At 40.4% G+C, this 26,377-nt stretch overlaps 1 protein-coding gene across 1 annotated transcript in view; it reads right to left on the bottom strand.

The window, feature by feature from the left end:
• Positions 1–4,808: 4,808 nt before the first annotated feature.
• The window catches only part of unc13c (unc-13 homolog C (C. elegans)), a 404,470-nt gene continuing 382,901 nt past the window's right edge, over positions 4,809–26,377 (bottom strand). The window contains exons 31-33 of the mRNA XM_084408974.1: positions 25,632–25,724; positions 24,090–24,249; positions 4,809–6,584 (exon numbers count right to left, since the gene is read on the bottom strand). Coding sequence (XP_084265100.1) covers positions 6,299–6,584; positions 24,090–24,249; positions 25,632–25,724 — 539 coding nt within the window. The 3' untranslated portion in view covers positions 4,809–6,298. The remainder of the gene's footprint in view (positions 6,585–24,089; positions 24,250–25,631; positions 25,725–26,377) is intronic.

Consider the following 26,377-nt stretch of genomic DNA (forward strand, 5'->3'; position numbering starts at 1 on the left):
ACTGCCGCTACAGACTCCGGTGGTCTCTGGGAGCGGCGCTTCTTCCTGCGCGGTCCAGCAGTGACGGGCGGAGCGACAGCTTCGGCGTCAAACACTTCAAGTCGAGCCCGCAGGGTCGACATTGAAAGTTCTTCGCAATGACTTGGCGAAAAAAAGCCTCCCGAAGAGAGAGCGAGAGCTGCGTGATCTCGACCCAGGCAGAGAGCGCAGATCACATGGCGGTCTCCAGCGCTGAGCGGGGCTCGGCACGAGCCACAGGAACTGCTAGGCATTTTTACAAAAACGCTCGTGCTCTTTTAGACAAAGGAGTGTGTGTCGCGGCGGAAAACACACACACAGCAGTGAAAAGGATATTGTCGCCGGATAGCGTGGCAGGCACGGATGGCTGAAGGCGGCGAAGACGACCGGCTTCTTCAGACGCTTTCCTCTGCTTGCTAGTCGCTTGTTTCCACGGCGGCAGCTTCTTCTCAGGATTCAGGATGCATAGAGCTTCAGAATGAAAATCAGGGAAGCAGCACCCGAGCCCGTCCTTATATACACTAAAGCCACGCCCATTCTGGCGGGCCCATTCAATCAATTGGGCGTGACGTCACGCGGGGCTCAGTGGTTGGCTGCTGCAGTTGCCGCGCGGCAGCCAATGAGTACGCTAGACAGCCGCTCTGGGTCTGCTAGCTGCTGCACTGCGTTGACAATAAATACAAAAATTAAGGATAATTTTCTGGCTTCATATCTCGAGAAAAGATTACTTTCCCGTAGCGTAAGCAACTTACGCAATACGAGAGAACCTCTCGTAAGAGAACTATATGGCTTTAGTTATATGTAGGACATATATGACATAATATGATTAAAAATACATTAATATTATGCAATTTATATATGTGGTTTTTGCAGCATATATGTCCCTTACAATATTCTGTTGGAACATATAAGAATCACAGGTGTTTTTAGCAAACCGTTTCCATATGGGTAAGTACATGTACTCTTTACTCCAATAGACATAACATTTTGCATGTCATCTAACTTTTTCTGCAGCAGTTTATTTATGCTACAAAATAAGTAATGTCACCATTTACTGGACATTGTAGGTACCATTTCTTCTGTGTTTTGCTCTTACTCACTTAAACTGGCCAACAAGGTGTTTCATATCTGAGGTGAGGACGTGGCGGCAGCCAAAACCAGCACAACTAGTGCAAGTAGGCTTTGAATTTTTTTAGGCTTTAATTATAGTTAACATTATTTTATTTATCCGTTATATCGAAGAGACCGTTTTAAAGAATATTGGTTTACTTTTGCCCTTTTTTGAGCACTTGAGCTTAACTGATTCTTGAGTGCATATGTTTGTAGACGTCTAAGAGGCTGCTGTGTCGATGGGTTCAGTTTTATTTTGAAAATAAATGTTTTGTTCTCCTCACAGATCAGCTGTTTCTTGTTTTTCACTGGCATGTCTCTTAGGTGTTGAGAACTAGAGCATCTTTGAGCCTACATTCAGTCCAAGTAAAGTACTTCAGTACTGTTAAAATCAATGTTAAAAACAGATTACCTGGTTTCACAGACAAGGCTTAAGCCTATAGTCCCAGACTAAAATGCATGTTTGAGCTGTTTTAACTGAAAGTAACTTGCACCAAAATATCTTAAAATATGCAGTGCCATTGTTTTGTCTCAAGATGCACACCAGTAATGTTTTTATTTTTTTCTAAGGCACATTTAAAAGTTACTTAAATGTCCTGATTTAACTAAGGTCTAATCCTGGCTTAATCCAAGACCTGTCTGTGAAACTGGGCCTTAGACTTTTACGCAAGTGGTGAAATTGAAATTGGTGACTTGTAATGGATTAATTTGAGCTGTAAGGTGTCTGTCCTTTTACTCAAGTATGATTTTCATACTCTTTACACCTCTGAGTGCATGTCCCATTGTCTCTATTAACTGTTTGAGACAAAGTTGATATTTGTAACCAATGAGAAATCATGAGTTTTAAAACAGCAAACTGTTGAAGGGCATATGCAAAATCAGTCTCCGCCTCCTCGTGTGTGTCCTCGGCTCTGAGCAGATTCATGAATCACAGCATGTGCTGTTTTTGACACAGAAAAGGGGCATTTGATTTGTCTTTGTGTAACGTAGGCCAGTAAAAGCTATGCGTGTAAACCTCGTTCCGCTGGCCTCAAGAAGCACGTATCGACTGACGTAGAGGCTATGGTCTTTAGCGTCCTTGTTAGCGTGCCCGTTCGTGTCCCGCTCGGAGCAGGTTGAGTATAGGACCTGTTACATTTGGTGCTGTGACCTGGATGAGAGTGAGGTTTAGGGGGTGAGTATAACAGATGTAGACCAGAAAGAGCTGTGCGTGTCAACCTTTCCTCACGCGAGGCCAAAGAGGAAAACCAAGGGTCAACAAAATTAAACAAAGAGTGAGCTGATATTCAGCGGCATTTGTAAAAGATGCAGCAAACACCTTCAACATTACTCTAAAGCCTTCTAATAGCACTCTTTTCCCTTTGAGACGCCGCTGAGAGATTGATGGCATGGGTCAGAGCATTACTATAAACCCATGGGAAGTGAAATATTGGCTGATTGCTGATTATGGTTTTTAAGATGTCAGTTTTTCATGGTCAAAGGCACAAGGATCATCACTCACAGCACTTATACAGAGATACATCGTTTCCACAGCAACTGCTTCAGACACTGCAGTCAAATGTGTGTGAATGCATTGAATATGGAAACTGGGTAAATAATTTATTGAGCTCTGAATTATGAGTTCTATAAAATCAGTATTGCAGAAAGGTTTGTTCTAGAGGTTTCTATCAATAAAACTGAATGGGTACATTATAAGAAAAGTGAATTACTGTTGCAGTGTGTTGTGTTTTAGAGTGAAAGGAAATGTCTGTAAAGAACAGAAAATGTCCTGTCAGAAAATTGCCAGCACCTTTTCCATTTTTCTGCAGATTTTTTTTTTTTCTTAGGGTTTATAAATATGAAGGAAAAACTATGGCCCATTTTGATGAACTATTCATAAAAGTTAAATATTTATGAAGTGAAACTGTCTTACAGGCTCTGATAAAATAATATATTACACACGTCCATTGTCTTGCTATAACATGAGCTCAGGCTCGAGACCTTCAGACATTTGGAGCTGGATTTCAGGTGTCTTAACCATTGATACATGGATGCTGTATTCGGCTCATTTTCAAAGGATACACCAACATCACTGCCATCTTGGAAAGGTCAGCAGTTCATGTTTATGATGTACACGATAGTTTGTGCCATTATCATAATAATTCATTGTATAGTTTTTTTGTTTTGTTTTTATATATACTTTTTATACATTATATACTTCTTTGTTGCTGGTCAATTTTATTATCAATCTATAATAGTGCAATTTATAATATACATTTAAAACGGCTTTTAAAAATAAATTCGTCTGATTGACGAAAAAACACCCAATATAAATCTTCAAGTCTTCAATCATTATCATTATGAAAGTGTTTACCACTTTCTCTTTAATTTTACAAAATCTGCATTAAACCGATGTTGCCACCAATTGTCTGATGTTTATGAGGAACCAAATGTTTGGAACAGGTTTGCTGTCAGAAGCTTGCACCACATCTGTCAGTTTACATGCTTGAGTTTGACCTTTCCAATATGGCGGCAATCTCTGCAAGTAGCTAATGCAGAATCGACATATTCATATTTATGGTCTCTTACCATATGCTGAGCGATAAGGATTGTTTTGAATGTAAATGTGGCGGGTCTAATTTCCCTCCTGCTGTCTCAAAAATCAACTGTGACCACATACTGTGATGAAATCTGTTGTTGTTGTTGTTGTGTAACCAACAAATATTGTTAAGAGCTGATTGTGGCCATTCAGATGAAGAAGATAGACTCATTTTGAGGAGCAGTTTTTAAAAATATCATAAAAATATTGAGAACAACTCAGTGTGAACAACTAAATTTTAAGGTAAATGCCATGGCATCAGTCAAGATGTCATGTCATAATTCACCCCCCAAATCATAAAGAAATTATTTACAAAGTGTATTACAGCATTTGCATTCTTTAAAAAATTACTAAAATTTGTTTGAGTAATGAGAATTTGGAGGGTAGGGTCAATGCACTCCCACTCATACAAGTAGCCAGAGGAACATTTCTCTATTTACAAATATGACGAGACACGCACGTGTGAGTGATGTATGTATGCAATTTGTTGATAAAACCATCCCGACAGATCTAAAATATAAACACTTATAATAGGCTTAATATTAGTCCCACGTAAAGCCAGAACTTCAGACTGACGTCAGAAGTTCTGGACTCCATAGCAGCTTTCATTGGCCAACGTCTGACCGACACGTAAAGCAAACAATCACAGGTTGTTTTGTTCTGTTTCATGTTTAGGGGCGTGAAAAATAACAGACCGGTGTGTAAAACTCTTGAACTCTTGATATTTTAAAGAGTCTATGCCATGAACTTTACTTACTTCACATTCTTTTGAAAATCCAGCATTTAGTTGATCGCTCATTGTCACAGTTGTAAACACGACAGCTTTCTTCTTCCATGAGGGAGTTTGGCATCACGGCATCTTTGTTTCCAGGAGAGGAATGCTAAAGAACGCGACACACGCCTCTCGGAAATTCTGTAGAATTCAACCAATCAGATGACGACTTCGAAACTCCTGAAGTGTTTCCAATTTTGTATGCCATATGCATCAGACGTTCAGCCAGCGGTCTGCGGGCGTGACGTCTGAGGCTGAGACTAGCTTACCACAGTAAATCAGGGTAAGACAAAACACGTTTTGGAAGAAGAATTAATTATGTATTGACTCATTATTTAAATTTTGTTAATTCTGAACAGAAAAAAAGTTACATAGTGTACCTTTATATCAGGGATGACCAGGCCATGTTTTTGTGAAACTCACCCCATAACTCTGTTAACTCTGAATGTTCAATGATGATAATTGAGTGAGTTGAAAAAGCTGCTTTCCTTAAAAATTTAAAACAATGAGACCTTAATTACAATTTCTCACTAAATATATTTACATGACATACAATTTGCCATCAGTGCAATACATAGGAATGTTGCATAAATACCAAATGTTAAACTTTTTCCTCTGTAAACAAAAATAAATGAGATGACAGTGATCGATATGACTCTTCTTGTAAAGCAACAATTACCACGTTCATACCAGATAAAACAACTTCACAGAAATCATCCTGAAAAACTCTGAACCCGGCCCATAAACACAATCAGATATGATTCAGCAATACTATAAACATGATTCATGTACAGTATGTAGCACGTGTACATAGTATATACTGATTTTCATACAGATCATGGATTGCTTTTGTATGAATATTTTCATGTAACTTTGGCGTAATTTTTTTTTCTTTTTTTTTAGAATCAAAGTTGTTTCAAAAAATAAAAAGATGATATCAAACAGTCAACAAATGGGATGTAAGCTTGCCTTTCAGAGCCCATGTTCACAGTGATAATTCAGAAAGTCTGAAAGCCTATGGTAAAAAAGAAAAAGAAAAAAGGAAACATACAGGAACTAAACCTACGAAACAAACGAAAATAACATTCCACCCCTCCTGCCTGGACCAACAGCACTCAAGGTGGTTTTCATTGTTGTCAACGACTATAAAATTACAAACACGTATGAAGAGATTCGTAGCAGTCATCGCCATTTAAAAAAATGGTCTCTTTTTAAAGTCGACTCAAAATACAAAACGTTGGAGGGGATAGGGTCCGAGCCGATGCCCACAGTCACTGCGAACACATGGGAGAGACATCACCAAGAAAACGAGACATGCACCACCAGTGCTGTGTGAGAAAGGGTGTGTTACCAAAAATGCAAAAAACAAACAAACAAACTACTAAAAATGGTGTGAGAATGAAAAGACGAAACAAACACACACTTAAAGAGAGGATGATATACACCGGACAAAAGAATCAAGCAAATTTAGAAAGATACCAACTTCACCAATAATTCATATGTGTTTGTTTTTTGTTTGTTTTTGTTTTTTTGTAATTTTTTTTTTAAACTCATCATGTTTGGCACTTTATCTGAGCAAATACAGGATCTGTTCAAAAAGACTAATCGTCATACAAAACTGTATTCAACGTCTCTTGAACATAACTTTGTAGAATATAATATTTGATAGAGAGCATACGGTAGGTAAACACTTTTGTACGTACTTGTAGTTTAAAATGAACATTCCAACAGATGTTTTACACACATGCACAAAAACAAACACAACCGTCTTGCGTTGCGATATCCCTCCTGCTCTTTTTTTTCCTTCTTCCAGTGGTTCTTTACGATACTTCCTCGGCTGACCGCGTTTCTGATTTGAGACGTACGAACTCTTTGGCCACTTCGTCGTTGGTCCTTTGCGAGAGTATTCTCATGATGGTCAGACCGGTATCGTCCATCGTTACACTCCTGGCGAGCGGATAGCAGGCGTTCAGGCTGCCCTTTTCGGACAGTTCTCTGAGCTGCAGGACCGTCAAGCCGATGATTCGGTCCTCTCGGGCGAAGCAGTAGTCCTTCACAGAGATGTGAAGCTCGTAGGCCTCTGGGCCATGTTCGTTACTCAGCACGCTGGACGGAGAAGGTACAAGAACATTTATATTAATACACATCCATGTATTATACACACAGTGTTAACTGACTGCGACATGCTGTCGATTACAATTCATCTCATCCCTCGGTTTGTAAAAACAAACAAGTGTACACATAATCAGGGCCGGATTTATCATATATTATGACATAGGAAATATGTATTGTTGTGCCCCCCCCATAAAGATGAAGTGCTATGGCTATTTAAGACAGTATTGGCTATGACTCAGCAACAAAGACAGTATTGGCTATGACTCAACAAAAAAGACAGTATTGGCTATGACTCAACAACAAAGATGCTCTTCTCCGCTCCTTAGCCTATAAATACAGTATAGAGTGTTTCTCATCTTAAAGTGTGTATGTCAGGTTACATTTTTTTTTTAGATAAACACAAAATAGTTAGGGGAAATACACGTTTGACAAGTTGATGTATAGTTTTTTATGTTTTTCGATACCTAAAGGCAGAATATAAGATGAAAAAGTTCGTTATTTTCAGTACTCGCTTAAAACTGCTCCTCCCCCCAAACGAATCGCTTGACGTCATAAGAGGGAGACGTCTCCCCAGTTCAGAGTTGAGGAGAAGTTTGTGAGCTGTGTTGATGAGTGATAGAGCGAGAGAATTAGTGATTAGGACATTTATTTATTTAGTTAGTTATTTAAGTTAGTTAGTTAGTTATTTAAGTTAGTTAGTTATTTAAGTTAGTTAGTTAGGTATACGCAGGCGTATTTTCACGATGGTGAATTACTGCGTTTGTGCTGGGTGCAAAAACACCGTTAAAACCGGTCACAGCATCCACTTTTTCCCAAAAAGCAGGTCTGTGTTCCGTGCCTGGGTCAAGTTTGTTCGGACCAAACGCGCTGATTTCAGTGCTGCTTCCGTATCCAAGACTTCGGTCATTTGTAATGAAAATGACGGAGAAAGTTTTTATGTTTCCACTGTTCGATCGCGTCCGCGCCTATCTCTTTCTCTCTCTCACACTCACACACACCCACCCACCCACCAACCCACATATTCCAGCATTGCAAACTTGACATCGCAGCCTGTTCATTATAGCCACGGAGCTTCAGAGCTGAGGCGGAGCTACAGATTTGGCGTCCCTAAATAACCCGCGTGACTAACAGTAGTTCCGCATTAATTCATTTGCACGCGAGTTTTATTTATTTTTATACCGTGTATTCTCAGTGTATATTCATGCACCGTACCGTTTCGGTTCAATGCTTTTACATGTACCGTTCCACCTCTAAGTTATGCCTATTACCAAGACACCTGACCAACTCTCCACTGGTTCTCTTCACACCAGGGCTGCGTTCAGCCCCGACAAAACGTTGCACAACGTTTTTTAAACAGAAACGGTGATGCGTTGAACCAGAGCCCGTACATTCTCTGGTTGAACACACTGTTCTGACGACGCAAGAGTTGCAACTATGGCAGCTGAGAAGGCCATTCTTTGTGTTCTTTGTAAATAATTTTCTGAGCCTGATGAAGTCGGTATAAATATGTGTTTAATACTACAAAATATGCCCGATATTACAGTTACTGCACTTGCCGCCCAGAACAAAAGAGAACATCCCAATCGAGTGAAGGGATTGCTGAAACTGAAATGGAAGCACACATCTTACCTAATTCAGACTAAAACACATCTATTTAGCCTCACATACTGACTTTATTTGTAGTTCATATTGTTTTAGTACCCTGTATTTTCTTTCTCATTTTTAGGAAAAGCACTTAATTACCATTGTTTATTTCTATACCAAATGTCATACACTTGCAATGAAGCTAAAAATATAAACAACTACATCATTATGTTGATATCCTATATTTTTACAATAAAACTTACGACAAACATGTCTTCTAATATCCTCAGTTTTTGCGTATACCGAGCTGCATCAAACACATTTGTAAATTACTTTTCTTGAACCCATTGTTTCATTGAACCCACACTTTAATACAGCGTGCTTTATATACATGTTGCTTCTGATTGGACTGCAGTTCTGACACACCCACCAAACAAGAGAAAACGTATCTCAAACCCCGTTGCACACCGGTGCATGCCGTTTCCAGGAAACATGACGTTCAACCCGGAAACCGAAGCAAAACGTTGCGCACCGTTTTGAACTTGAACGTGCCCCAGATGTTTATGGTTCTTCGATAGGAAGTAGTTAAATTTCTGTTTGGCTCCTCATCCGTCTCACGCCTGGGAGGCTCAAAATTGTATGGCTGTGGGCCATCGTAGGTTTGAGGGGGATTTTGGATCTCCTCTGACTCAAAACTCTCCATACTTGAATAGAACTTTTTTGGCACGTCTCCCTCTTATGACGTCACAGCTCAGCGGCGTTTTAAAAATATGATCTTGACAGAAATGGCTATAAAGCTTACTGTAGGGCAATTACAGTAATAATTTTAATGATAATTACATTTTCACTCAGACATCTAAACATTATTTAATATATCTAAAAAAAAATTTTAACCTGACATACACACTTTAAGTAAAGAAAACACTGTACTTATTCAAACAAGCAGTTTTTTATTTACCCTTGCATTGCAAACAAGCAGAGACGATCTAAAACAGTGGTTCTCAAAGTGTGTGGCATACAAAAAGCTAAGCTTCTGAGGTAGCCATCAAAAGAGCTGTTTTTTTGTTTATATAAATTATGTGCTGATCTATTTTTCTTTCTCATTGTTATATTTTTCAGTGTTTCAACAGCAACACAGACACCTTGTTTACACCGGATGCAACTGTTATAGGGTGCAACAGCTAAAAGCCATCTACACTGGACGCGACAAAGTAACCGTTGCAAATCCATTTGTCCTTATTGTCAGAAATAGTGTGAGCGCTTGGGAGCATGTCATAAATGGACCGGAGCATCAGTTTATTGTTGGGGATTTGTCGTGCTGCATTGCACTCACTGCATCCAATGTAAACAGAATCACTGATTACAATGGGTTTTATTGTATTCTGTCATGTTTGTCCGCTAGTATCAGGTATAGACACGGTGAAGGTGAAATAATTGCTGGTGCTTTTCAATGGCAATTTTCAATTTCAAGTAAATAATCTTTCATTTTTAAAAATGTTTTAATGGGGGCGGCAGATTTTTTTTTTAAGGTTTAGGGGGGGGGAGGTTTGAGAACCATTGCTTTGAAATGTGTGTGGCACTTTGTAGCGGATGAGCAGATCGTTCATTCGCTGGTTCTGAATTAATGAATCATGGCTCGTTGAATCTGAACACAAATGCACATTCCTTCTTGCTTTCACACTCTGAACCCCCGAATGCAAATCATCTGTGTTGGCTCCAGCTAGTCTGCAACAAATGGTCTTTCGCGACACTTTATTGCACCTTGGAGGATAACCAGAACAACACGACACCGTATCTCCTAGCTTTGCAAAGCTTAAAAGAATTCCAAACCCCCTTTCTCTAAGCCAGAGAGAAATGAAACTTTCTATAGACATTCCATACACACACACACAAACGTTTCTTTACACTCATCATGTAAGTCATTACTAAGATGTATTTGATAGGTTTGTGCGTTGCATAACTGGTTAGCCCTGTTATGCGATGGTTATGATTGTCTGATTTGTAACTTGGAAGTGTTTCTCCTAAGTAATGTTCTCAAATAGAATCATGGTCTTGTAACCTGACCCCCCTGCTATAGGATAACACTTTACAACCCCCCCCCCGGGAGACTGAGAAGTCACCTAACACACACACACACACACAAACACCCCACATGGACCCCTCCTTGTGATGAAAAGTACATTTTGAATGTAATAACTGTACTTCCTTTTGTGCTTAGATGTCTTCCCATATCAAATTTGTGTATCTGCAACTTTATCGTGTGTTAATCAAACGTAAAATGCCTATAATTGTGCATTTGATTGTAACTTTATATCCTTAGCTGTTTTATATTTCATTCTTGGTATCTTTTTAACCGTCTTATTTTGACTGAACCACTCATACATAGGAGATTACAGTAAAATGTATTGTTCTGTGTGTACAATCTTGCTGGAGTGTTCTGCTGAATTTTTATACTATCATAAACTATGCAGATAAGTTTGTCTTGACAAGACAAAGAAACTTCTTCCCGCTTGAAAATCTCGGGAGATGATTTGACTTCCCCGCAAAAAGGGGCGTGGACGGGATTCCCCTCAAAAGACGGAATTTGCCGATTTCTCACTCTCTTCCTCTTCGGTCAAACTCCGGGAAAACACCAACTTCGGACAGGCTCCGGCCACCGTCTTTGGACACGCACCTCCGCGTCACTCCCGAGTCCCGACCTTTCTTTTCTTTTCTTTACTAAGTTTTATTTTCATATTCACCTCTCCCTCCACGAGGGAGATGAATTCTGAATTGTTTCTTTGGTAACTTCACGTTCAGTGAACCTTTAAATCTTCCCGCGACCGCGCTCGCCCGGAAGACACGAGAGCACGCCTAGCTCCAAAAACACGCGCCTGCCTCAGCAACACCACAGACTATGTGCAAGTATAATCGAGCTTTTAATTCGTTTAAGGTTGTCTGTCTCTGCTTAAGGTGATGTGATTTCTTGTTGTCTCTCTCAAAGGTTACATTGTCTGTGATTTTTGCCATACTGCGATCTCTCCCTATTTTGCTTTCGCTTTCATCCTTTCTCACTCTTTCTCTCATTTTCTCTTCCTCTCTCATCCTCTTTTAATTCGTTTCGTTTGATAATGTTTCGTCTGTTTGTTTTCTGTTTTAAATACATGTATTTACTCTGTGTGAATTGTAGTTCGATGTATTATTAGTTCAATTATTAAAATCCAGTATATATTCCTGATTGCTTCTGTCTAAAATGCTCATATTACAAAGTCAATGATTTGTTGATCCTAGCTATAAGCTATACGATTTGTTACTTTTCAGTAACCTAAATTTTATAAGGACAGGAGGATAGTTTCACGGCCAGAAACTATTTTTCCTGAAATTATAAGAAGTGATAACTTTATTGAGAAGTTGATAGGTTAATCTTACGGCCGTTTGCCGGACAAACAACTGTTTGATAATTACATTAATTTCCATTAAGAGTTATCTCATATAATCGATCTGAAATAAGACAATTGATATATGAATGAGGAATTATAATTCGTTGTGATTGATTATTCATACAATCGATCTATTTTCAACTTCGATAATTTAATGTAACTGTAATATGCAATATATTAATCATATTCATGATTGATTATTAAAATTCCCTATAGATCATTTGAGCTAATGTTAATGTACTACCCAGTGCGGTTACAACTTCATTTACGATAGAGGCGAGGTTGAGTAATGTGGTTTGACCGCAGTTTGATGATCCAATGGAATTACAAGGTTTAGTAATAAACTCTTTTTAATACTCTTCATTGGTTAAGGGCGGTAATCGTGACCTAATGGTTAGTGAGTAAGAGTTGCAGGTTCAATTCTCAAAACTGGCAGGAAACGACTGAGGTGCCCTTGAGCAAGGCACCAAACCCCCAATCACTCCTCGGGCACCACAGCAAAATGGCTGCCCACTGCTCCGGGTGTGTGTCCACAGTTTGCAGTGTGTGTGTTCACTACTCCTCCTAATGTGTGTGTGCACCAACTTGGATGGGCAGAGGACAAGTTCAGAGTATGGGTTACTATACTTGACCTTCACATAAATATCTGCAAAACCCACAGACTATTATTTCGCCTCACTGTAATTGGGCCCCGGGTCCCCCCCCTGGATGTGCGAGTATAGGCACACATGCTTAGAATGCCTATGCATAAATCCGGCCCTGCACATAATGCATTTCCAATGCAAGTCATTGTAAGCCATTGTAATGGCTTACACACGGAACAAGACATTAAATCGAAATTATGTAGGACTTATATAGTATATAGGTAACACTTTTTTCATTCATTAACATTAGTTAACTTCATTAGTTAAAATGAACTAACAATGAACAACTTCTACAGCATTTTGGTAATTCTGCAGAATGTTAAATCATGTTAAATGTTAAATTGGAATTTGTATCTGTTAACATTAGTTACTGCACTCTGAACTAACATGAACAAACAATTAAAGACATTTTTGTTAACTAACATTAAGAAAGGATAATACATTCAGTGAGAATATATTGCTGGTTGTTAGTCCATGTTAACTAATGTAGCTGACTAATGTTAACAAATGAGACAAATGTATTGCTTACTTGTTACATCCAATATTTCAACTCCTGCCATCGCCATGACAAGTTGGTAAACTTGTAACTTTAGCATAATATGCTAAATAATACTGACAAGTAGTTTTAGGACAAGTAGTCCTAAAACTATAATCAATAAACGTATATGATCTCAACAAAAATGCAAGCTTCAAATTTCAACTCTCCAGAATGTCTTGCCTCATAGACTTCCTTTATAAGTGCATTACTGTTAATTAGATTTTTATTTGGGTGAGGAAAAATATTTTCGGCGTATTATTATTATTATTATTGTTATTACATTAACTCTTTTCCGCCATTGACGGAAATAAGCATCCAAACATTTTAACGATGAATGAAATGAACGGTAACCCCACCTATAATTGACCACTTTTACTTTCAAATTCATGGCTGACTGTGAATAGAGCATCTCTATAATGACATAAGTAACTAAAAACCTTTGCATGGTGCTTCATTCACATCACTAGTTTTCAGAAAGTCTGAGATGACTGTCAATATCAGCCAGCAAAAAAATAAATATAAATAATGTTTGTCCAATACATGAATGTAAATGTCTTCTCTGCAGGTATGTCTTGGATCTGATGAGTCTGTAAAGCACCCTTGACAGTAGTACACAGCAACCAGGTCAGCCTTTTTTATCAGCTTAATGTTTAGCATCTATCAAACACAGAAATCACACTGACAGAGTGAAAGGAGCCACACAGGAGCTCTTTTATGATTCCACACAAAAACGGCTTGAGACTCCATTAGGCTAAAAGGCCCTTAATATCCAAAGGTTGGCTTTGATTTCATGTTTTTTTTATGTGCGTTCTAAGTGAGAGGTTAATTCAGTGTGTCTTTGAGTTTGTGCGGGGCTTCCATCATATTTTACGTCTTTCTTTTGAGCCAACTGCTCTGGAAAGCCTTTCTTAATTATCTATTATTCCACAAGGGTCTTTTAGACCTAAAATGAGACTGTCAGAAGTAAATCTTCATGTGAAGGGTTGATTTCTGTGCTGTTGTTCAAGTGCATTTGTGCAGCTTAAAGCCGACAAGTCAATGCCACCGGTGAAAAAACAGGAAGTAGATGAGACAGTGGCTGATGTATAATGTTCTATTTACAGTCAGACATGATTAATTTATTTCACAAGAAAAAGGGGCCCATAACAGGAGGGTTACCAAGATAAAGTGAAAAGTATTCATCTGGTCCATGAGCTCCATGTACAACAGCTTTTATTAGGGTGCTTTCACACTGGCAGTTTAGTTTGAAAATGTGGAACCGTGTGAATGTGAAAGCAATTGCACATAGTGAAACCCAAGTCTCTGCTGTGCATTCAGTTTTTTTTTTTCATGCATCATGCATGCTTGTGATGATGTAAGATGAATGCAAATGCACCAGGGTTCGATAGTCAAGTGACTGTGAAACCAGACCAATGCCGCGGGAGGCGCCAGGAACAATCGCACTCGGACTCGGACTGCAGCAAACATGCCCAGTGTGAAAGTCCTCTTAGGATACTGAGTCTTACGTGATCTTTCAAAAGTACAACTCATTTATTTCTGTTAAAGTTCAGGACAAAATGACTGAGTGAAATTTGTGATTACAGAGGGAATAGTAATGATGGCATATCAAACCATAACTTTATCCAATTACTAGTAGCTGTGATGTCATTTTCAGTAATATAACCCTATGGAATTGCCATCCAGCTCTTAAAAATCAATTCTATGATGGTATCGGAAGGTAATACCATGGTACTTTGATATACGCTACTGTTCAAAAGTTCAGGGTCATGTAAGAAATAAATATTTATATTCAGCAAGGATGCACTCAAATTATCAAAAGTGACAGTAAAGGCATTTATAATCTTACCAAATATTTCTATTTCAAATGCTGTTATTTTGAACTTTCTATTCATAAAAACAGTAGCAGTTTATTTTACAGTCCTGTTCCCCATTGTAGCGTATGAGCAGATCATTCATTCATTGGTTCTGAATTAATGAATCATGGCTCGTTGAATCTGAACACAAATGCACATTCCTTATGAAACCCAAAGCCTTGTACACTCTGAACTCACTGGATGTAAATCAGGACTCTCGAGCAGCTAAATTACTGGCATGGAGCCACCAGGGCTGGGTTTTGGGTTGCCTTCTGACACCATTTACGACCCTGCGATCCTCTCCAGAGACAATCATATACATCTTCCCCAAGAGGACGCAAGCTTCAAAAAAATGCACCCCCCCCTCTCTCTCTCTCTCTCTCTCTCAGCCAGAGAGATAACGAAACCTCCACACACACACACACACACACACACACACACACACACACACACACACACACACACACACACACACACACACACACACACACACACACACACACACACACACACACACACACACACACACAGAAACATCCCTTTGCATTTAATTCAGAATACAAGTGATTCAGAATCTGTAGATGACATATTAAAGCATGCATGCTTGATTCGTTTTGTTTTATTCTATAGTGTGATTCTCTAGTGTGTAACTTCGAATTTTAAGTGTATTCCTAAAGAATGATTCCCCTAACAGGATCACATTCTGTAACCCTACCTCTTGCTAGGTCATAAAAGTTACGACCCCCCCAACAGGAATTTCAAGGGAACCACAACTCTCACTTGAATTCTTGTAAAGAAAGAGAACTAGACCCTGCAATCTTATATTTTCTATATATATAACCACTTGAGAAATGTGTAAACATGGATGTAATTTCCCATCTCATCATTTTCCTTTTACATTTGGAATTTGTGTATTCTTGTAAACTTTGGTAATAAGGTTAGACAAATCAGGTGTGTACTGTGTTAAGTCCTTCAAGCTTCATCTCCATTTGTAGCCTAATGTACATCACATTTTGGGTAAACCTTATTTCTAGCCATGTAGTGAACTTTAAATGTGTGTAATTCTGCATATGAATGTAACTTTATATTCCTTCTACCTTTACCTGCCATTCTTGGTCTCTCTTTAACCGTCTCATTCTGACTGAACCAACCGTATACAGGAGATTAAAGTAAAATGTATTATTCTGTGTGTACAAAATTAGGTCGTCTGGTTAAAAATGACGAATTCTAAACACCATCATAAACTATGCAGAAGACAGGCCAAAGGAACTTTTCCCGCTCTGAAATGTCTGAAGGTGATTGGTCCACGTACGCGAAGTAGGCGTAACCTAAGCCCCTCCATAAGAGACTGACACAGAAAGTTCCACCAGAGCACTTCGTCAGTGAGAGTGTCACGGTCACGTTCACGTTCTTCTCCCTTCATCTGCCAGCCTTCACCTGTGTGTGTGCACTACATTCCCCAGAATCCTCCGTGGCGCACACCTGCACTCACTCTCTCAATCACTAATCATCAGCTTCACCTGCACCCCCTCATCAGTCTCACCCTTTATATTCAGCACTTTCCCTTCACTCCTTGTCTGGTCTCGTCTATACACGTCATTACATGACTCTCAGACCCCCGAGCACTTACCTGGATCCTTACCTGAGTCGCATCACCATCCATCTGCCAGCCTGCCATCCTCTTCGATCTTCCATCCTTGGTCACCTACAAGAAAGAAAGAAAGAGAGACTTTACCATCCAGCTAAGCATTCTGTTTATCTGTGTTGCTGATACTCACCATTTATCTGCATCTCCGTTCATTCTGCAATTAAAGATTTAAATTTACCATCTTGTCTGCTTCATCTGTAAACCCTGACAGAAGACCAGACCTACTAAACATGGAGCAAGGGAGTTTGTCTTTGGAGGAATATGTAGAAATATACCTTGACTACTTTCAAGATGTGAGTAAAGATCCACATATTCTAAAGATGACTTTTTGGAGTGGATTGAGCAATCCATTAGAACAGATGCTCTTGTGGGGTGATTTTCATCTCCCCTTTACGGAGTTCATCGACCGCACTCTGTGGGTGTGTGGCTCTTCTTTCACAGTGGGAGTCGTGGACGATCCACTCGTCCAGCCTGACCCCATTGTCCATCCCGATCTTCACGTCCATCCCAGTCCTCACATCCAGCCCACTCTTCACGCCTGTTCAGCAGAGCCAGAGCCAGAGCCAGTTGCCTGCCCGCCAGAGCCAGAGCCAGTCGCCTGCCCGCCAGAGCCAGAGCCAGTCGCCTGCCCGCTAGAGTCTGTGAGTGTCGTTCTCCCCGAGCCAGAGCCAAAGTTTTCTAAGCCCTCTTCATCGCTGGTCCTGTCCAGCACTAAGCCCTCTTCATCGCTGGTCCCGTCCAGCACTAAGCCCTCTTCACCGCTGGTTCCGTCCAGCTCAAAGCCCTCTTCACAGCTGGTCCCGTCCAGCTCAAAGTCCTCTTCGCCGCTGGTCCCGTCCAGCACAAAGCCTTCATCGCTGGTCCCGTCCAGCACAAAGCCCTCTTCATCGCTGGTCCCGTCCAGCACTAAGCCCTCTTCACTGCTGGTTCCGTCCAGCACAGAGCCTTCACTGCTGGTTCCGTCCAGCACAGAGCCTTCACTGCTGGTTCCGTCCAGCTCCAAGCCCTCTTCACAGCTGGTCCTGTCCAGCTTAAAGCCCTCTTCGCCGCTGGTCCCGCCCAGCACTGAGCCCTCTTCACCGCTGGTCCCGTCCAGTAGAGACCCTTCACCGCTGGTCCCGTCCAGCACAGAGCCTTCACCGCTGGTTCCGTCCAGTTCAGAGCCCTCTTCGCCGCTGGTTCCGCCCAGCTCAGAGCCCTCTTCGCCGCTGGTTCCGCCCAGCTCAGAGCCCTCTTCGCCGCTGGTCCTGTCCAGCTCAACGCCCTCTTCGCCGCTGGTCCTGTCCAGCTCAACGCCCTCTTCGCAGCTGGCGCTGCCCAGCACCGAGCCCTCGTCGCTGCCCGGCACCGAGCCCTCGTCGCTGCCCGGCACCGAGCCCTCGTCGCTGCCCGGCACCGAGCCCTCGTCGCTGCCCGGCACCGAGCCCTCGTCGCTGCCCGGCACCGAGCCCTCGTCGCTGCCCGGCACCGAGCCCTCGTCGCTGCCCGGCACCGAGCCCTCGTCGCTGCCCGGCACCGAGCCCTCGTCGCTGCCCGGCACCGAGCCCTCGTCGCTGCCCGGCACCGAGCCCTCGTCGCTGCCCGGCACCGAGCCCTCTTCGCCGCTGGTCCTGCCCAGCACAGAGCCCTCATCGCCGCTGGTCCTGCCCAGCTCAGAGCCCTCTTCGCCGCTGGTTCCGTCCAGCTCAGAGCCCTCTTCATCGCTGGTCTTGCCCAGTTCAGAGCCCTCTTCGCCGCTGGTACCGCCCAGCTCAGAGCCCTCTTCGCCGCTGGTCCTGTCCAGCTCTGAGCCCTCTTTGCAGTTGGTCCTGTCCAGCTCTGAGCCCTCTTCGCCGCTGGTCTTGTCCAGCTCAGAGTCCTCTTCGCCGCTGGCCCTGTCCAGCCCAAAGCTGCTTTCGCCCCCTGCCTCATCCAGCACTTTCCCTTCACTCCTCGTCTGGTCTCGTCTATACACGTCATTACATGACTCTCAGACCCCCTGAGCACTTACCTGGATCCTTACCTGAGTCGCATCACCATCCATCTGCCAGCCTGCCATCCTCTTCGATCTTCCATCCTTGGTCACCTACAAGAAAGAAAGAGAGACTTTACCATCCAGCTAAGCATTCTCTGTTTATCTGTGTTGCTGATACTCACCATTTATCTGCATCTCCGTTCATTCTGCAATTAAAGATTTAAACTTACCATCTTGTCTGCTTCATCTGTAAACCCTGACAGAGAGGTTCCCGGTTGTACAACTCCGTAAGGAGTTCCGTTTTTCTTTTTCTTTTCTTTTTAGTTTAGTCTTTTGTCTTTGTTTTTCCTATTCTCCTTTGTTCATTTCCACCTAAGAGGAAAATGAACTTAGCCTGAATTGTTTCTTTGGTAACTTCACGTTCGGTGAACCTTAATCTTCCCGCGAGTCTGCTCGCCCCGGAAGACACGAGAGAACACGCCCAGCTCCGAAAGAACGACACACGCATCTTCTTTCCTCAGCAATACAAAGAGAACCATATGCAAGTATTGATTATTGATTTGATTTGATTGATGTGATTTCTTGTTGTCTCTCTCAAAGGTTACATTGTCTGTGATTTTGCCATACTGCGATCTCTCCCTATTTTGCTTTCACTTTCGCTCGCTCATCCTCTCTCTTTTTCACAATCTCTCTCTCTCATTAGTATGCGTCTGTCTCATTAGTTTTACTGTTTGTATATACATGTATTCCGTGTGTAAATGTAGAATTCTGTATCCGTAGTTTCATTTTATTAAAACAATATATTCCTGATTGCTTCTGTTTGCTCAACATTTCGAAGTCCCTGAAACATCCGATCCAAGCTACAAAAGCTTTATATTTGTGTTACTATTCGTAACCTATATTTTATAAGAACAGGAAAGTGATTTTCAGTGGACAGAAAATAGCTTTCTTCGAATTATAAGAAAGAGATGAATTTTGTTGAGAAATTGATGGGTTAATCTTACGGCCGTTTGCTGGACAAACAAATTGTTTGATAGCTACATTAATTTCCATTAAAAATTATTCTGATAATTGATCTGAGGAATGGACTGTTGATATATTAGTGATTAAATCATAATTCATTATGATGGGTCACTAGTGTATACAATTTATCTAATTTTCGGTTTCAATAATTTTATTAATTCTGTATTGCGAATTAGATGAATCACAACCCCAGTACATCAATTTTGATTCCCTATATCAATTGAGCTAATACCTAGATTCGTTACACCATGTATATACTATAAGTTCATAGTAATCACAATAACTAGGTACTAACCCTGAACCAACCCTACTTTCTTAGGTAAGTACACTCTAAGTACATGTACTGTAAAATAAAGCAAAAAAAAAAAGTTTAAGTTTCCATAAGAATGTTAAAGGTGAGGTATGTAAGATTTTTGTTAAAATACATTCACTTAACCCAGTTTATTGTTCATTGACTACTATTATTAAGCCATTCATGGGTTTATCTCCCCCAAAGGTGTGAACATTGAGCCCCTCAGGCACCACTGAAACACTGAAAGCGGTCCACTCAGATCCATCAATCTCTTTTCAGCTCAACCTATACCTATAGCATGAGTTTGGGGTGTGGCTACTGTAGCAGGCAGGTGGAGCCAGAGGATAATTAGCAGCTATGGGACCATGACTGACACATCACATGGGAAAAGACAATTCAGCTTTGGTTACAGAAGTGCAAGCCAAAATTCACTGCATTTAGAAAGATTAAAGGGACAGTTCACCCGAAAATGAAAATTAGCCTATGATTTACTCACCCTCAAGTCATCCTAGGTGTATATATGAAGCTAGTTATTTTACTTTATAAAGTTTTAAATATGTATATTTTTCTTACACAAACGCATCACTTCGCTTCAGAAGGCCTTTATTAACCTCACAGAGTCATGTGAAGCACTTTTATGATGGATAGATGCACTTTTATGGACTTCAAAACAGAAACAGCAATTCACTGCCATTATACAGCTTGGAAGAGCCAGGACATTTTTTACTATAACTCCGATTGTATTCGTCTGAAATAAGAATGTCATATACACCTAGGATGACTTGAGAGTGAGTAAATCATGGGCTACTTAAAATTTTTGGGTGAACTATCCCCCTTTAATCAGGTCATGAGCACATTGAAGCGAAAGGAGCATTACGATGCAACATGCTTCAGTACCATTCAGCATCATCACGCACCTGATCAGAAGGACCAGTTTACTTTGTTTCCAGTGCATAGGCAAGAAGCATGAGTCTCAAGTCTTAAGGACATCAAAGGTTTGTATTTACAACGTGTTTTGCAGCATTGAGCAATGCAGCCAATCACAAACATATCTGGTGATTTCTTGAACACAATGCCCGATCAGAGGTGTTTAAGTTAGCACTGAACAAAAACTCTGGCGTTTTGAGCGTTGAGTGGATTCTGAGTTCTGCACGATTGCAAATACCCTCATTGTTATAAACAATTATGTAAATAGGAGATTCATTGTGTTGTCAGCTTCATTGATTATAATGGAACTTGGTGAGATTGCGATGAACTTAAGCCTGGTTCACACGGGACGATTTTAAAATTGTCGGCCTATTTTCCAAACCTGAGAGACCCCACACACGGCGATAAAAAAATCACGGGTCTAACAGTTTTGGTCGTACAGTGTGTGGTGCGCAGCCACACGGCAAAATCAACACATCACACACAAACCGATTTGACTCCCAAGCATTCCCAGGTCAGACGGGAAATCTTGCAAAATCCCTCGAGATCAAACGTGACTTCAGAGTAAACAATCATGGCGGACGAATAGGACGCAGTACGTGGCGATAGATTGTTTTTAACCAGAAAAAAAACTCCATCTGCGCCATGCGGCCGGCTGTTTTGATTTTGTTTCCCGGTGCTTCCTCGCCGCCTCGTCACCTCGCTTTCTGATTGGCTACACCCACAGTCCACAAGCTGCGTGCTCGTTTGTCCCCGGGGGACACCACACACAAGGAGAAATCGGGCCAAAAAAATCCAACATGTTGGATATCCCCGATTTGAGATCGGAGCGGTCCCGACGTCCTTCCGAGCAGACGAGAGCAGTCTTAACACACCACACACGGCAGGAATATCTGATCAGATTATTTTACGATAATCGGAGCATCCTTAAGATTGTCGGAAGGGGTGAATCAGGGCTAAAATCGGCCTAATTATCCTGCTGTGTGAACCAGGCTTAAGATGAGTGACCGTTTTTTGTTTCACTTTATCTTTTTCGTTTCACTTTGGTCCCTTTAACACATTATGTTGACTAAGTAATGTTGTATTGTAGTAGAGTATTAGTAGACTGGTAGGGTTAGGTTTGGAATAAGTTGACATGTAGTTGCAAAGTTTCTTATAGTCAGTAGAATGTCTGTTGGAGGACCATCACAATAAAGAATTAGCAGATATTAAGCAGACCGTCTATTAATACTCTCATGAGAGTTAGCTGACATGTAGTTGCAAAGTTACTCATAGTCAACAGAATGTTCAAAAGGGACCATCAAAATAAAGTGTTATCCAGTTTTTTTGTGATTATAAAGGGAGCGTGCTTTCTGCCATACCAAATCCCACATACTGTGTGCTTGCTTTTCAGTTAAAATTAGCAGTGGTTTGTGAAACCTAGCCACTTTAGTTACAAATGATTTATTGAGAGCATTTATGCTCAATATGTGGACGTTTCTAATCTTTCCAACTGAGTTTCTGAGATTAAGACATGGATGTCTATAAAAAAAATTGAAAATAGTTCTAAAACTTAAAGGTAGGGTAGGCAGCTTTTTTTCTAAAAAACTTTTCCCCAAATTTGTTTAAACTGTCTTTATATACCAATACATAATTAAAATGTAAGCACTCTGAAAAAGAGAGTATACAAATCGAGTGTCTCTAGTCCTCTTAGGACTGCAATAAACACACCTACTTATTTCCATTCACTCCCACCCCCTCCCTTCTGGGCTCCTTCCAAAGCCACGCCCCCAAAACACATGAACGCGCGATGCCGACCGCTCAGCTGGAGGACACGTTTGCCAGCGCCAAGCGGAGAGGAGCGCAGTGCATGTAGTGACATCATGTCAGAATCACATGTAATAAAATACCTAACTTTATCATTATGAATATAAACAACTAACATGGCTGTTAGTACTCACTATCAAGCTAGCATATCGATACTGGTAAAGTTTAAAATATATTGAGTTTGATTCGGTAACGAGCTAGTAACATAAGGCAAAGCTAAAAACAGGTTGCATTGATACACGTTTTCCCATTACCATCAGTTACACTGTGATGAAGGTGAATTTCGTGTAAGATTCATAACATATACGGTGTTTTGCATGTAAGAGCTTCCACGATGAAAGCACTGTTGGCTCTGATGAGGACTACACTCCGGAGACAAAGGGTGCGCGCATGTAGGCAGCTCCTGTAGCAGCAGGGGTGGTAGCCATGGTAGCGAAGGAGAGTGACAGTCACCTAGCCAATAATTTCATTCGTTCCGAATGGAAATAAGTAGCTGTGTTAACTGCAGTCCTGAGTGGACTACAGACACTCGATTTTTATACTCTCTTTTTCAGAGTACTTACATTTGAATTATGTATTGGTATATAAAGACAGTTTAAACAAATTTTGGAAAAAGTTTTTTTAGAAAAAAGCTGCCTACCCTACCTTTAAGTCAAGCCCCTTGGCTCTCCCCAACAACTGTGTAATGCTGGCTCTATAGCTTTCCCTGTTGATAGTGTTTCCTTAAGTTTCCTTAAGTTACAAATAAAAATTTAAATCGAGTCATCTTTGATGCCAGCCTGTCATTCGACCCTATTGTGTAGAACACCGTTAAGACCTCCCTTGAATAATAAGAAATGTTTCTTGAGCAGCAAAATCAGCATAATTTATGCCATTAATCTAATATTATTAGAATGATTTCTGAAGAATCGTGACACTGAAGACTGGAGTAATGATGCTGAAAATCCAGCTTTACATCACAGAAATAAATTACATTTTAAAATTGTAACGATCACCAGCTGGAGTGCCTCTGAGAGTCCAGAGGGCACTCCACACCAGACTGATCACTTCACAAAACTACAATTCCCATAATGCTTCATACCTGGGACTGATTGCGCACTCACCTGCATCTCATTCAGACACTCCATATAAACCACACTCAAACAGAAGATCACTGCGAAGTATTGCATTGCCACGGCCTGTAATTTCTGAGCGTTTACCCTATCCTACTGATCTAGTTGCCGACCTCGGATTGTTATTTCACTTCTGCCTGCTTGCTGCCTGTCTTGACTTGGATTGCCTTTGGATTATTGTCTCTTGCTGCCTGCCCCGATCTTCTGCCTGTTACCTGACTACTCTCTCTGTGTTGATCTCTGATTTCCCTGTTTGCTGTTCTCTGACCCCTGCCTGTTGGACGTTCCTTCATTAAAAACTGCAATTGGATCCTACTGAGTCTTCCAATTCATAACAAAAATATATTCAAATAAAAAACATTTATTTTAAATTATAATAATATTACTGTAATAATGACTGTTTTTTGCTTTAATTTTGATCAAATAAATTCATCATTGATGAGCATAAGAGACTTCTTTAATAAAACATTTTAAAAATCTTACCGACCCCAAACTTTGGAACAGTAGTGTATGTGATACTGAACATGGGCAGCATTTAGTGTACTATATTTTGCTACATAAAAATAAATAAAAATCATGATATTGCCATGGTTCTGTCTCCATAAACATCATACTTTTTATATATTTTTGTAAACACCAACTGTTATGAGTATAAACTATGGAAAGGTTCCAATCCTGTATTAAATGAATACTCACTACTGGAATGTTTCATTGAATTTTGGAGACCAGTTGTTATTCTTGGTTTTGGTGCTAAACTTGCGTTTCTTGTCAGCCAGGTGTGGGCCGATGGCGTTGATCTCCACGAAGGGGCGAAACATGGCATTGGTCAGCCAGTTGATATTGTTCACACCCACAACTGCAGAGAAGAAGCGGATGGTCTCGAGTTAGATCATCAAACATTACACTGGTAAGACAGACATTGAAGTCACCATAAAATCAAAATGGACAATTCTTTTTTTTTTTATGGAATATTGTAGTATTTATTATAAATGACACATCTGTGGACATAATTATTTTTTAAATTCACGTGAATTGTAATCTCTATTCAAAATAACTTCCCCTCCCTTTTGACAACCTGTCACTCACAGGAGATCCACCAATAGCAAACCACAACCATCCAATCAATTCCCCATGTACAAAATCAAGTCCCGCCTTACATTTGTTCTCGTTCCAGAAGCCGTTTCAGATATACGTCACAATAGGGAAGAAAAGACTATCTGCTTCTGTTGCTTTAAACTCTCTGATGTGTTTTACTAGAATTCCTTATCCATCTCTAGAACTATGTAACTAAACCTGAACTCGACTACCAGAGTGGGTCGTCTAGACTCTAAGATTGCAAAGAGAAATCCAACATGGAACTTCCAGACCTGCTCTGTAAATTAGATGCTGTATTATTTAACATCATTATGACTCTAAAATCAGATGAGGCATGTTTGAAGCTTTTGCAAAATTGCAGACAAGAAATGATAGGGAAAATAGACCCATCAGGCCACATGATTGATAATTTAATTTAATATTAATGTGCAAAGTTGCTTGGCAACAGTAAACAGCCTACAGATTAATAAACTATAGTTTAATTAATGTAATGTATACAATAAATCATGGAGAATAATTATGAATATTATAATGTCTGATTTGTGATGTGTCTCAAATTCATACATTAAATTCACAATAACACAATTTCACTAGTGTTGTTTTGATTAGAAAAGTGTTTTTGTTTTTATGCATTTCTTTTGTTGTAATTTTTTTTTTCTTTTTTTTATGCAACAGGCTAGTTAGCTAGTCTGTTTTATTACGTTGTGGTTGCGGGTCATTAATTGAGCAGCAGCAAATTAATCTCACAATCCAAACGCTAATTAAATGAATATAAAGTCAGAGAGGCAAAGAGAAACATGCCAATTCGATTCATTTAGACCTCAGAGTTTCTTAATCATGAATTAATCGCTGTGTGTGTGTGTGTGTGTGTGTGTGTTTGGTTTATATTACATTGTGGGAACCAAATGTCCCCACAAGGATAGTAAAACCTGAGATCACCTCCATGAGGGAAATGGTTTAATAAACATACTAAATTATATATTTTTGAAAATGTAAAAATGCAGAAAGTTTTCTGTGATGGGTAGGTTTAGGGGTAGGGTCAGTGTAAGGAGATAGAATATACAGTTTGTACAGTATAAAAACCATTAAGTCTATGGAGAGTCCCCACAAAGATAGTGAAGCAGACGTGTGTGTGTGTGTTACCTTTGACGCTGACTTTGTGCTCTCCAGTACCGGGGTGTGAGATCAGGTCCACCTGGATGGCGACCTCCCCATTGGATGCAGTCGTGGACTGACCTGGAATCAGTGTTGAGTCACATGATAACTTGACACGATACATACTGTACGTCACATAAGAGCATGCGTGACCCACTGACCCACACACCAATATACAATAAAACCATAGAAATCAGTGGTCAATTATTATGTTTGTAGATTTGTATACACTGTGATCCAAATTATTATGCAAGTGACATATCAGTAGGGTTTCAGTACAATAAACATTTTTTTTTTTTTTTTTAAGAAAGTGTTTGTTTTATTTCTCATGTCTTTGTAGATAACTGGTATCACTCCCAGACAGGTTTGTTCAGTAGTTTTCCAGACACTTAGGTAAATGGAAAACCTACTTAAAGAGGTTGTTCCACATCATTAAGCAAGTCACAGATCTCAAGCAATATGGGGAGGAAGAAAGATCTTTCTGAAAATGAAACGCAAGTCTTGCAAAAGGCATGAAACCAACTAATACTTTGCGAAAACTGAATAGAGATTATCGAACTGTCAAAAGATGTATGAGTGATTTATAGAACAGAAGAACTCGGTCAGATAAAGGCTTGTTAAGGAAAGTTTCAGTCAAAAATAGGGCTGTCGCAGTGAAGGAATTTCCCTTGCGATAATTGTGAGTGGCTCAATAGCCACAATATGTGGTATTATCGCCATTTATTAGGGCCCAA

This window comes from Rutilus rutilus (assembly GCF_951802725.1).
Source record: "Rutilus rutilus genome assembly, chromosome: 5".
Classification (NCBI taxonomy): Eukaryota; Metazoa; Chordata; class Actinopteri; order Cypriniformes; family Leuciscidae; genus Rutilus; species Rutilus rutilus.